The sequence below is a fragment of the Zingiber officinale genome, chromosome 2B (genome assembly GCF_018446385.1).
Source record: "Zingiber officinale cultivar Zhangliang chromosome 2B, Zo_v1.1, whole genome shotgun sequence".
Lineage (NCBI taxonomy): Eukaryota > Viridiplantae > Streptophyta > Magnoliopsida > Zingiberales > Zingiberaceae > Zingiber > Zingiber officinale.
The window spans coordinates 20,358,800-20,372,130 of NC_055989.1; the positions used below are offsets into that span (position 1 = coordinate 20,358,800).

General features: G+C 35.3%; 1 protein-coding gene across 2 annotated transcripts; it reads left to right on the forward strand.

The window, feature by feature from the left end:
- Positions 1 to 213: 213 nt before the first annotated feature.
- On the forward strand, positions 214 to 3,561 carry LOC122045459. 2 transcript variants are annotated; one of them, XM_042605685.1, is made up of 2 exons: positions 214 to 425; positions 1,843 to 3,561. In XM_042605685.1, exon 2 carries the CDS (start codon positions 2,790 to 2,792, stop codon positions 3,231 to 3,233), a length of 444 nt encoding a protein of 147 aa, XP_042461619.1. In that variant the 5' UTR covers positions 214 to 425; positions 1,843 to 2,789; the 3' UTR covers positions 3,234 to 3,561. Both variants share the same exon structure in this region, with proteins under 2 accessions (XP_042461619.1, XP_042461620.1).
- Positions 3,562 to 13,331: the final 9,770 nt, after the last annotated feature.

The window sequence follows — 13,331 nt, forward strand, 5'->3', positions numbered from 1 at the left end:
CTTTTACACCACACTTTCTCACATAGATGCAAGTTTACTACTTAGGTATCAACTCAGCTACGCCCTAAGTACCACACTTTCTCATATATTTCATGTAACAGTGTATATTTCTTAAAATATATCTACTTTCATTGAGACTATGTTTCAAATCTACTTCATTAAATTAGTAGTATGTTAATTCCAAAAGGAACGCAAAATGGCTAACAACAAAAACAGATTTTTCTTAAAGATAATTTCAGTGTGTTTTTATTTTATTTGATTGCTTATTTCATTATCAATACTCTGCAACTAAAACAACAGAAGGCCGGTTCCCCCCTCCTTTTTCAAGGTATCAGGTGCAGTGAGGGTCTTCGGTAACTGGAACAATAATGGAAGATGACTCAGAAGCAAGTTCTATTGATGTTGAATTGAAGCAGTCTGAAAAGGTCAATGCATTTTCCTTCTTTATATATATTACATTGAACAGTAATCATAAAGAATGCAAGAATTTGTATTTGACTAGCTAGCCACCAATATTGATGTCACTTCCTTGCCAATTGATAGTTGTATTTGTTTGGTTGAAAAAGTAATCTTATTCTAATAGATTCAATAACCTTTTAAATCCCAATGCTCAAGCTCTTAACTTGAAAGCATGTGATCAGTCATCCTACAATTTTTAACTTGATTTTTTTTCTTTGGAAAAAGATTTGAGTGACATGGCTCTTCATTGACTATGACTAGATCAGAAGTTGATGCATCAATATACGAGGACACCATGGCTGTAAACAGAACAAGCCCACAAGCCATTGAGAAAAATGCTAAAGAACTATATTGTGTAGCTACATTGACCAAACTGAAGAACAAAATGAGAGTTATGAGACCAAGTAACACACCTAGAATGTAAGCCAACTATATTTCTGAAAGTTTCCTGGCAGAAATGCACATGGATCTCTGTCTGAGTGATCTTTAGATGAGCACTCTCTCTGCCTACCTTGGGTCTCTCCATCCTAGCAGAACTAATCTTGTCTTCATATGAATGTATTGAACAACTTAGAATTCTTATTTAATGACACGAGATAGTTTTATCATCTCTTTTGTCTATATAATATAACGATAAAATGAAAATGCTTCATAAATCCATCTTAATTGTTAAGTCAGAGGATTCACATTTGCACCTCGACCAGCAATCTTGTGAGAGAGGAGTATCTTAAATAAAGATGAAAGGAATAAAACAATAAATTAAGGCCTTTTTATTTTTTTTTTAACAATACTTTGACAAACAGAATACTTTGGTAAAAATAATAAAAACAGAAATATTAAAATTATATTTATGTGCCAAATAGATATATACTAGAACTAGATTTAGACTATGAACCTTTTGACTAAATTACTTTTATTTGAATCATCCTCTACCAAGAAAAATAACTGGATGAGTTTGAAATGAAATCATCTTCAAGAGCCAAAGTATTTGTTTGATTGTCAATGAAGGAATAGAGCGATGCTTAGAGGTTTTTCAAAATGATTTACAATAAGTGCTAGCATTGTGATTAAAGGAGGATCCAGTGAAAAATCATTAGACAGAGACTTCAATGTCGCATTTAGTAGCAAATTTAAATTATACAAATTCTTTAACTCAGTTAGCAACTTACAAATAAAACAAATTCAACAAAAAAGATAGATTTCAAAAGATATTAGGAATATATCAACTGGAAATGAGTAAGTCTGTTGTCATACATTCCTATATGGAGAACCATAAAACTCCGTGAATAGGGAATTCTTATATAGAATCTTGAAAATGATAGCTACTTGTTAATGACATTCTAGTGTGAACCTTTAACTAGTTTGTTAAAAAATTTATCACAGGAAAATGTTGTTGAACAAGGAAGTGGAGAAGAAGAGGCTTCATTGGATGGGGAATTCGTTAAGGTAGATAAGGAATCATTAGATGAAAAAGAAAGCTCAAACTTGCTCACATCAACAGATGAATCAACAGTGAGCTTGAATGCTGGGGAATTAGAATCAGCAAATTCAACATCAGATCTTAACTTGCCCCTGGAAGGGAAAGACAGTTTCAGTTACAAGCTAAAACTGTAAATCTGGAACTCGAACTTTTAAATAGGAAGGAATCATTAGATGGAAACGAAAGCTCAAATTTGCTAGAACCAACAGTGAGATTGAATGCCGGAGAATTTGGATCAGCAAATTCAGCATAAGATATTAACTTGCCACTTGAAGCAGAAGACAAAGAGCAAGAACTTCAATCTGAAACTATAGACTCACAAATCAAAGTCGTAGATTCAAAGGAATCATTAGAGGTAAAAGAAAGCTCAAGCTTGTTTGAAACAACAGTTCAATCAACAGAAAGCTCGAATGTTGGGGGACTAAGATCACCAAATTTGGCATCAGATATTAACTTGCCACTAGAAGCAGCAGACAAAGAGCTAGTGTTTCAACTTGAAAGCATAGACCCAGAACTCAAAGTTTTAGATTCGAAGGAATCATTTGATAAAAAAGACAACTCAAATTTGCTCGAAACAATAATTGAATTGACAGCAAACTCAAATACTGGGGAAGTAGGACCAACAAATTCAACATCAGGTAGTAATTTGCCACTAGAAGAGGAAGACAAAGATCCTGAGTTTCAACTTAAAACTGTAACCCCTGAAATCAAAGGTTTGGATTCCAAGGAATCATTAGAGGTAAAAGAAAGTTCAGACTTGCTCAAATCAACAGTCAAATCGACAGGAAGTTAAAATGCAGAGGAATTAAAATCTGCAAATTCAGCATCAGGTATTAATTTGCCACAAGAAATGGAAGACAAAGAGATTGAGTTTCAACTTGGAACAGCTAACCCAGAACTCAAATATTCTGAAGACACATTGTTGAGGTTGGAGGTTGAGGTAACAAATGATGAGAAAATCAACAATGAATTTAAACTTGGGAAGGAAGTGTTGAATGATCAGATTCCAAGAGCCGAACAAAGTTGCAATTTTGATATTGAAGAACTCGATGCATTGTTATCTGATGGCATAAAGCAGAAGAACAATGTTGATATAAATGAAGTATTCAATGCTAGCCAGTGCAATGAGCTGAAGATTCCAATGGAAAATATTGAGATTGAAGCAGAGTTGGCGAAGTCAGCTGGTGATGCTCACTCAGTTGAAGAGCTCTATAAACCTATTGACACACAAGAAGAGTTAGAATCAATAAGAGCTGTGGGTCTGGAGGTTGAGGTAACAAATGATAGGTTATAAAAAAGCAACAATGAATTTAAACTTGAGAAGTGTTGAGTGATCAGATTCCAGAAGCTGAACAAAGTCACAAATTTGATCTTGAGGAATTCGATGCATTTTTATCTAATGACATTAAACAACGGAACAATGTTGATATAAATGAGGCATTCAATGTCAGCTGGTGTGATGAGCAGAAGACGCCAATGGAAAATATTAAGGAGATTGAAACAGAGTTGGCCAAGTCAGATGGTGATGTTCATTCAGATGAAGAGCTCTATAAATCTATTTGCACACAAGAAGAGTTAGAATCAATAAGAACTATGGGGCTGGAGGTTGAAGTAACAAATGATGGGTTAGAAAAAAGCGAAAATGAATTTAAACTTGAGAAGTGTTGAATGATCAGATTCCCAACAGAGTCACAATTTTGATCTTGAGGAACTTGATGCATTGTTATCTGATGGCATAAAACATCAGAACATTGTTGATATAAATGAAACATTCAATGTTGGCTGGTGTGATGAGCAGAAGATGCCAATGGAAAATATTAAGGAGATTGAAGCAGAGTTGGCAAAGTCAGTTGGTGATGTTCATTCAGTTGAAGAGCTCTACAAACCTATTGGCACACAAGAGAAATCACAAAGAACTATGGGGTCGGAGGTTGTAACGAATGATGGGTTAGAGAAAATCAACAATGAATTTAAACTTGGGAAGGAAGTGTTGAATGATCAGATTCTGGAAGCCGAACAAAGTCAGAATTTTGATCTCGAGGGACACAATGCATTTTTACCTGATGGCATAAAGCAGCAGAACATTGTTGATATAAATGAAGCACTCAATGGCAGCTGGACTGGTGAACAGGAGATGTCAATGGAAAATATTAAGGAGATTGAACCAGAGTTGGCAATGTCAGCTGGTGATGTTCATTCAGTGGAAGAGCTCTACAAACCTATTGGTGCACAATAAGAGTTATGGGGTTGGACAATTTGGAAATTGATAAAGTTAATGCTAAGAAGATGGAAGACGAGATAATCAAGCTAGGGAATGAGCTATCAGAAGCTCAGGCTAAGGTTGAAGAAAACAATGAAGAAACAAAACATACTGAATCAAGGGATCTATCAAGCAAAACACAAATACGCTCACCAAAAACTGTGCTCTCCTTTTCCAAAGAAGATTTCAAAGCAAAGTTGATGTTCCTGGATGAAATTGAATGAAAACTTAAAGAGAAGGATGAAGAGTCACCCAAATCAACCACAGAAAATGAAGCTTTTCAAGGCACGGCAGAAGATCTTAAAATAAAATTATTGTTGAAAGGAAGAGTATTGCATTCAATTAGAGGCAAAATTGCATTGGACAAACAAGAACCTTGCTAAGACAGAGTCACTTCTGCAAGAAGCATTATCGAGTAAACATGAGCTTCAACAAGAGCTGGCAGAAAAAGTGCAGAAAGACAAAAGTTAGAGGACTTAACTACAATTCAGGGTAACAGTCTTTCTGAGTACGAAAATCTAGTTTCTGCTTTGCAAAATGAAGCAAAATCTTTGAGAGCTAAATTGGAGGATGTTGAGGAGAAACTGGAGGCTTCAGGTGTACAAGAGAAAGGGTTACATGAAAAGCAAGGATGCGCTAGAGATGAGCTAGAGCAGCAGCTAAAGGCAACTGAGGAAGATAGTACAAGATACCTGGATTTGAAAACTCTTCATGAGACATCAACAAAAAATTTGGAGTTGGAACTTGAAGAAGCATAAGAACTTTAAGGAGAAGGTATACAAAGCCAAAGAATTGCAGGAAAAACTGAAGTCCCTGGAAGATCATATAGACTACTTTAAAGGTCAAGCTATTGAAACTGCTCAAAGATTTACATCACTGAAGACGGAGATGGAATCAAATGCCACAAAGGTGCTCTCTTTTGTGCACAATATTGAGGACATTAAGCAGAAGGCCTCAATTGATGCAAAATTCCGGGTTAGTGTACAAAAATTATGCAAATTTGGAGCTGACTGACCAAATACTTTTATTCATTTTGGAAGTACTCTATGCATATGAAATTTAGACATAATGCAAAATGGTTTTATTTATCATAATAAACTGAAGAATGCTATTTGACATAGCACCTGTGATGGAGGATAATGTGCTCACTGAAAATTATGGATCCTAGATATAACAATTCATTCCATAATAGTCCAAGTTAAAGTACCATTGAATAAACTTTAAAAAAATTCACATGGTGATCTGGAAAGTGTTGTAAGAGAGTGCAAATAATTTATCTAGAAATTCACAGTATTTTGATCTCAAGGAAAGCATTCTCTAATTCAGATAGCTTATCTCCCAGATCACTGATTGATTTATCAGAAGTTTCTGAGTCATCAACCATCAGAAGGGGCTTTAAGAAAAGTATATTTGTTGAAAGGTAAAAGAATGTATACAAGCCACATCTTTTTTGGTAGAAAATAATTCAAATGAAACTACTGAAGTGTTGGAGAAAATTGACTGATGAGATTTAGTAACTTTCGGACTAATATATGTTTATTTAAAATTAATTGTAATGGTTGTCATGCCAATCTGGACATAGATTCAATTAAGCAGGGATTTCAAGTACTTCATGGAGAAATTGCAATTCTTAAAATTTTGAGGACTACTACTTTCAAGATTGCTAGTACAAAATGCAAGAATGGCTATGCAAAGTAACTTTTATAGCAAAGTGTATTATGTAATATAATGATGGACTTTTCTTAGTTCAATTACCATTCGAGATTCGACTACAGAGCTGTTTTTTCAAAAAATTCTCGAAGTTTCAGTCAATCTTAACCCATGTTTATCTGTAGTATGTTTCTTACAATGATATTATGTAGCCTTTCTTCATGCATGTCATGCTATTGAAGTGCAGGATTGACTCCACTAAGGAAATTTGTTCAAAGATTAAGAACAATTATTATTTTTGGATATGCAATTTTCTAATATTTGGCAAGCATATGGATAATTACAGACCACAAAACAAAGTGAAGAGCTCTCCCTGGTTAATGAAGAAGTCACTGAACTGAGAGAGAAATTTAGTCAAACATCTGAAATTTGGTGTGAGTTTGGAGCAGGAATTTTGTTTCCATTCATGCTTAGTTTTGAATTTATTTATTTCACTTTGTATGTGGCGATGTTTTTGACAGTATCAATGCTATTTGTTTTTTTTTTTTTGATGATGTAATAAAGGGTTGTTTTTGATATCTGAGTGGTTGCTATCTAATTGTTGATTCATAAGTTGTCCCAAATATTAATCACGTAATTTGATAAAATAGCAAAAGTACTTTGCTTTTTCAGTCCTTGTTTGGTTAAATGATTATTGATTAAAACTTTGTTTAATTCCTAGAAAAAAAATTAAAAATTCAAGAAAAGATTTTTTTGGTGTTTGGATGTGATACTAAAAATTTTTAGAAAATATTTTCTGTAAACTAGCCCACTCGACCCCTAGCTTACCTGGCTCAACTGAACAAGATGGTCGAACCATTTGACTCACTTGAACTGACCTAACTTCCCGACTAGACCACCCTACCCAACCAAGAAAGAGCTCATACAAACAATGTTATCAACAAATGCAGACATGTGTAACGAGGTTGTAGAGAAAGCAAGCGATAGGGATGAAACACTATCGTACCCTTGTTGGTCCTCGATTTCTGAAGCACGGACTCGGATTTTGCTATTGGTAATGGGAACGTGGGAATGTGGGTTACCTATGATGTCCAAGTTGTCTATATTTTCACATGGCAAAAAAAAAAGGATAGTCCGGTACACGAAGTTTTCATCATGCGGGGCCCGAGGAAAGAGACATTATACGCAGCCTTACCCTGTCTTATATTTTCACAGGGCAATTTACTAATATATATCTTAGTATTTTTATTATATAACGCGTCCAAATAGAGAAAAAAAAAAGAAAAAGGGAAAGAAAAGAGAGAAGAAGAAGATCCATTAGGTGACGAGATTTGGTTTATAGAATCGTCAAAAAGCATTCGTCACTATGACCTTCTCGCAGACGGCAAGAGATGAATTTCTCCATCCAGCGTTTCTTCTCCTCCTTCGAATTTCACTACAACGAGGTATGATTTATTGTTATGTACAGTAAATTTCAATTATAATTTCTTCATTGGTATTAGAGCATTAGGAATTATACCTAATTGTCATTTCTCATCGTCGTTTGCATGACTAATGTGTCATAGTAGATGAGTGCCACGACTGCATCACGACACTAGGATGTCGACAGTAGGGTCACAGGGAGACCGAAGACAGGGTCACGGGTAAGCGACCGAGTCGCTCGTTGGCATTAGCGTCGCTGCTTGGCAACGCACTGCACCAGTTTGAAAATTACGACAGTGTCACTATTTCCACTGGAGGCGGGCTTTAGGCTGTGGGGAGATGCTGGCGAAAGCGTTTCGGAACCGGAGAAGGCTTCCCGTCTAGCCGGCGATGCGCTAGTGGCTCAGACGCATTGAACAGCAATCGACGACGTCATTAGGCCGAGGTCGACCTGTCTCCAGCGTTAGAAAGGACCGACGATCGCTCGAGTAGGCCAAAGATTGGCCTTTGTGGCAGGCGACTGTCTATCATGGTTGCGTGGAGGCAGTGGTGCGTGACGTGGGTGGCATGTGGCGGAGAAAGTGTCGAGAAAAAGAAACACGAAGCACAGTACTTCGTGAGAAAAAGTTTGATTTTAATAAGTCAAATAAATATAAAAAAGCAAAATAATATTTTTTTTCTTTCATCTGCATGATAAGTTTTGTATATAGAAGAATTTAAAATTAATAAAAAAACGTGAGTAGTGGGCTTCACATAATGACCAGTCTGGTTCAAGTTGAATGGGTTTGAACTAGATGGTCTAATTAGATCATTAGGTCTTAATCAGGTTCAAATCATTAGTTGATTTAATGAACCAGTTTAATCAAAATCAAAATCAATTTGGGTTGATTTAATTGGGCTTGGACCAAATATGATTAAATGATCAGATTTGTTTTATTAGGTCAAATTTGATCAAATGGATTAGATTTGCTATAATGGTTTAGACTTAATCCAATGGATATTGGTTTGATCAAACGAAAATGAGTTTGATCAATAAGTCTGAAATTGGTTGAAATGAGCTTAGATTAAACCATAATAGAACATAGGTACAGAAAATCTCTATCCAATTAGATTAGTTCTAACGAGAACAATGGACCAAGCTTAGGATCTGGATTCTCGATCGATCAGTCCAATGGGTCAGTCAACTGAGACTCCTGTAAATCGAGAAGATTTATTTTTCTTCATTTATTATGTTGGTTCTATGCCTATATAAATTGAATTAAGACAGTTTTGTACTGGTTAGTCAGTTTTGTACTAACTTATTTAATTTTAATTTTTCAGATGACTAGTCACAATATACAACAACATGAGCTTTGACAGGAGATTAAGGAGCTTGATTATGACTCGGTTCACTGAATCGGATGGCTTATTTGTCGGCTCGATCGGTTGTTCTGGAAACTCGAACAAGAAGAGTTTTCAGTACACACACAGAAGATGGGCTCTAGTTTATTCACTACCAGAACATCTTAGGCAGATAGCACTCCAACTTTGGGATGATTCTGAAGAGTACGTCTCATATTCAGAGATGTGTAGACATTTACTTCATTTAGTTTAGGGGCCCTCAAGAATCAGAAGAGGGTCCAGAGGAGGATCCTGACGAATCTGAGGATGATTCAAAAGATGATTCTGAAGAATTTGAGGAGGATCTGGAAGAATGTGTGGAGGATCTAGAAATGGATCCAATAGATAATTTCTGAAGCTATCCCACCTGAGATTACCCTAAATGAGTTTATGTTGAAAAGGATAATGTTAGTCACAACACTAGTGTTTGTCCTAGTGGGAGCGGTGTTAGCCTATCTAGTTTATTAGAGTTATGTTATTGTTATTGTCATTATGTATGAACAATATTAGTACATTTAGTTCATAAAAGTTATATGTTAACAATATGCAGCATATTTTTATGTTAATGATATGTTCATTCATATGTTTATTTATGTTGTTTACTCTACATAATGTATGATAAATGATTAGTTTATTTTATTAAATGATTAGTTCATTTAACTAAAGAAATCATGATATAATCAATGATTAGTTCATTTGTTAGGATGTGTGTAATAGAATTAATTAATATTGATTTGATTGGTCATACGAATGATGAGTGAAAATAGAGTTATCACTTGATTTTGTAAACTAACTCAAATTAATATTGAGTTAATCATAAATTGCATGCATATAAATTATTACACTAAATATTAAATAATGTGTTTATTTATAATAGATTATGACAACCAAAAACTTTATAACTGAACTCAACAAGAGTGAAAAATTTAATGGGGATAACTCTAAGATCTGTACCTCATGATACAATATGTACTTGAGAAACAAAAAGTTCTGGAGGCTATTAATCAGGTTATGGTAGAACCTGTAGATGGTCTCACTACACAGCACAGACGAGATATTAATGCCTATAAGGCATGGAAAAAAAAGACTCCACTACAAAGGGCATATTGATTAGTTCAATGATAGATGACATAACTTTTGAGTATGAGTCATATCTTACGATTCATGCAGTCTGGGTAGTCCTTAAAGAAAAATATAGTGGAGTAAGTCTGAGCAAGCTTCGACAACTGTCGATCAAGTTTAACATCTACAAGAAGTGTCCGAATGTTTTGATAGTCCAACACCTTAGGGAGATGAGGAACATGATTCGGAAGCTTAAAATCATTGGTTATGAGTTAACTGTTGAATAACAGGTTCAAGCAATTATTCGTTCCCTTCCAGATTCTTAGGAGATCATGAAACAGACCCTAACTGACAGTGAAAGTATCAAGACTTTCATTGACGTCTCACGCCATGTAGAATTGGAGGCAGAGAGAGTTTAATCCATAAAGATTTCTAGACTAGCCTATGTGGTTATTGGTTCTGTTGGATCATCTGGATCCATGAAAAAGAAATGGTTCAAAAAAGGGAAGGGAAAAAAGAAAGAAGAAAGAAGAAAAAAGTTGCTACTGTGGGACAGGGCCCAATCAAGAAGATAAGAAAGAAGACTGGAAAGAAATCTAAAAAATAAGTTGACTTGTTTTAACTATGGCAAAAAGGGCCACTTCACTCGAGAGTACACTGAGTCAAAAAAGGTAAATCCAAATGTGTCTTCTTTTTCCGAGCATTTTTGTTACTAGTTCAGTGTTGTTAGCTGATTCTTATCCTTTGTGGATTATAGATTTAGAAGCAACCAACCATATAGCTCAAGAGCGAGTTATATTTGTTAAGTATCATCGGGTACCAGCTGACAGCAAATGGATCTATATAGGAAACAATGTAAGAGTTGAAGTCAAAGGAGTCAGCACTTGTAAACTCAACCTCCATGGTGGTAGTGTTTTGTTTCTACATGATATCCTGTATGCTCTTGAAATTCTACGAAATCTTATTTCCGTGACATTTCTTATTGATTTAGGGTACTATATTAATTTTTAAAGTTGATGTGTTGAACTTAAGATTGACTCAGTGTCAATCGGATATAATTTTTTAACAAATGGTTTTATGATTTTTGAAGTGGAACCAGATGTCAATTGTGCTATTGAGGGTTATTTTTAAAACATTGCTCTAACTAGTGATCCATGTATAACTGATGAGGTTTAGCATGCTAGATTAAGACACATAGGATAAGAACATATGAGTCGGTTGGCTAGAGAGAGTCTATTAGGCACTCGGGCTAAGATTTACTTGTCTATATGTAAGTATTATCTTGTTGGAAAAGTAACTAGGAAACCATTTAATAAGACTATTAGAGTTGTATCACCATTATAATTAATTCATTTAGATATTTGTGGTCCAATGAATGTGAATGCTAGACATGGAGCTTCTTATTCCATTACATTTATTGATGATTTCTCTTATTTTGGTCATGTATATTTGATTTCTCATAAATCTAAAGCATTGGATTGCTTAATTCATTATATGAATGAAGTTGAGAATCAAACAGAATATAAAGTTAAGACTTACACACTGACTGTGGAGGGAAATATTTGTCTGATATGTTCAAGATAATATGTAATGATAGAGGAATTATTAGACAATTGATAATCCCTGAAACTTTATAGTAAAATGGGATAGCTGAAAGAAGAAATAGGATTCTTCTTGAAATAGTTAGGTCTATGATGGCGCAGACTAATTTGCTGATCTCCTATTGGTGAGATGTATTATTAACTATGACCTATATTTAATAAAGTGTCTTCAAAGTCAATTTCATCTATCCCATATGAACGTTGGACAGACAAAAAATTATATTTAAGTAATTTGAGACCCTGAAGATCAGTTGCTTATGTTCATAATTGTTAAATACGACAAATTTAATAAGAAATATTATTGGAGGAATAACCTTATAGAATTTTCTAGGATTTTTTGGATTTTTTTTTGGAATTTAAACGGAGCCTGTATGATATGTATAAGAGGATGAATCAATTGGGGTAGAAGAAAATCTGCTTCGATTATCCTTTAAATGGGAGTTGATTAATTCCATTAACATAATCTTTAATTATAAAATGTAGGTTTGCCCTTCTTATGTAACGCCCGAAAATTCTCAAAATAATTATTAGAAATATCCTAGTATTTTTCTGGAATTTTAGGATATTTTTACGGAATTTTTAGAGTAGCAGAAGTAGCAAAAATAAATAGAATCATAGAATAGCCTACACGGGAATTGAACCCGAGACCTATGAGGCCCTATGTCTTATAGATAGCTTTAGTAACCAAGTGAACCCAGCAGGGCCGTGCTGAAAGGAAAGGGGAACAATTATATTTATATTTGAGTTGGGCTGAATTACCCACTTAATATAAATAGGGAATTAAGTGAAGAGTTATTTTATTTTAGCGTAACTCTCTCCTCCCTCACCCTAGTCACGCCGCCCTCTCTCTTTCTCCCTCATCTTTCGGCGCCAACCACAAGCAAACCTAGGGTTTCGCCCTAGGGACATAAGGGCTCTTTCTGGCGACGACTCCGACACGAGGACGCTTCTCTCCACGAGAAGAATGCGTAGGCGCAAGGGAATCGTCGAGAAGATCGTCTCCACCGGAAAACTAGCAACTAGATTCGTAAGAAAACTAGCGCAGGAGGTAAGAAACCCCTCACCTGCAGTATAAGTAGTTCTCGTGTGATTGCATACCTTAGTTTAGTAGTTTAGGGATTTTTGGCACATAGGGTGTGCAACAACGCACGCCAAGTGCTCAATAGTATGTTCAGCACAATTAAAATGCGACTTAGGCATTTTAATAGATTAGCTAAATGCGATTGAAGCATTTAATTAGTATATATGCAGTTTATCACAGTTTTATAGGACTACGGTCCAATGGGTGGGCTCCCACAGTCGCCTCTAGGTTCAGACAACCTAGCTCTAGGTTCAGATAACCTAGAAATAGCAAAATAAGAAGAATTTAGCTATAACCAGTATTTTATTTTAGCAGTGGCACTGTACTGGATTAGATATCCATTGGGTTGGGCTCCCACAGTCGTCCTTAGGTTTAGATAACCTAGTAAACCCTACTAAATTCGGGACTTGCAAACCCGTGTCTAGTTAGGGATGCGCGCATAGCAAGTACAGTTGTCGGGCCCAAACAGCAACATGATTATTATTTTCATCTATCTATGATAAATAGTTTTCAAAAACTCACAAATCAGTTGTGTATACAGTTTAAACTCAGTTCTAGCTTAGTTTTAGTTTTAGCTCAGTTCATGCTTCAGCTTAGCTTCATCATTGATACATGTGATAGTTCTATGATCAGTTTTTGATTTTCATGTTGTATGATACCATGCCATGCTCTCACCTGTTCAACGTATATTTCAAATAGCATGTTTTCAAATCATAAATTACATCGTATGCATGTTTTGTGAGGTAGATGGTTTCTTACTAAGCTCTCAAGCTTACAGATACTCTTTTCCTTATACTGCAGATAAAGGTAAAGGAAAGATGGACTAGTGGAGGCTGAAGTTCAATGCGATGAAGATGTGTGTGGAAGGAACCTGGAATGAAGATCTTGGATAAATTAGCAAACTAAGACTTTAGCTTTTATATAGTGTTATTTTCC

Coding starts and splice junctions, on each gene's coding strand:
- LOC122045459 (XM_042605685.1), top strand. CDS start 2,790: ATGGAAGACAAAGAGATTGAGTTTCAACTTGGAACAGCTAACCCAGAA.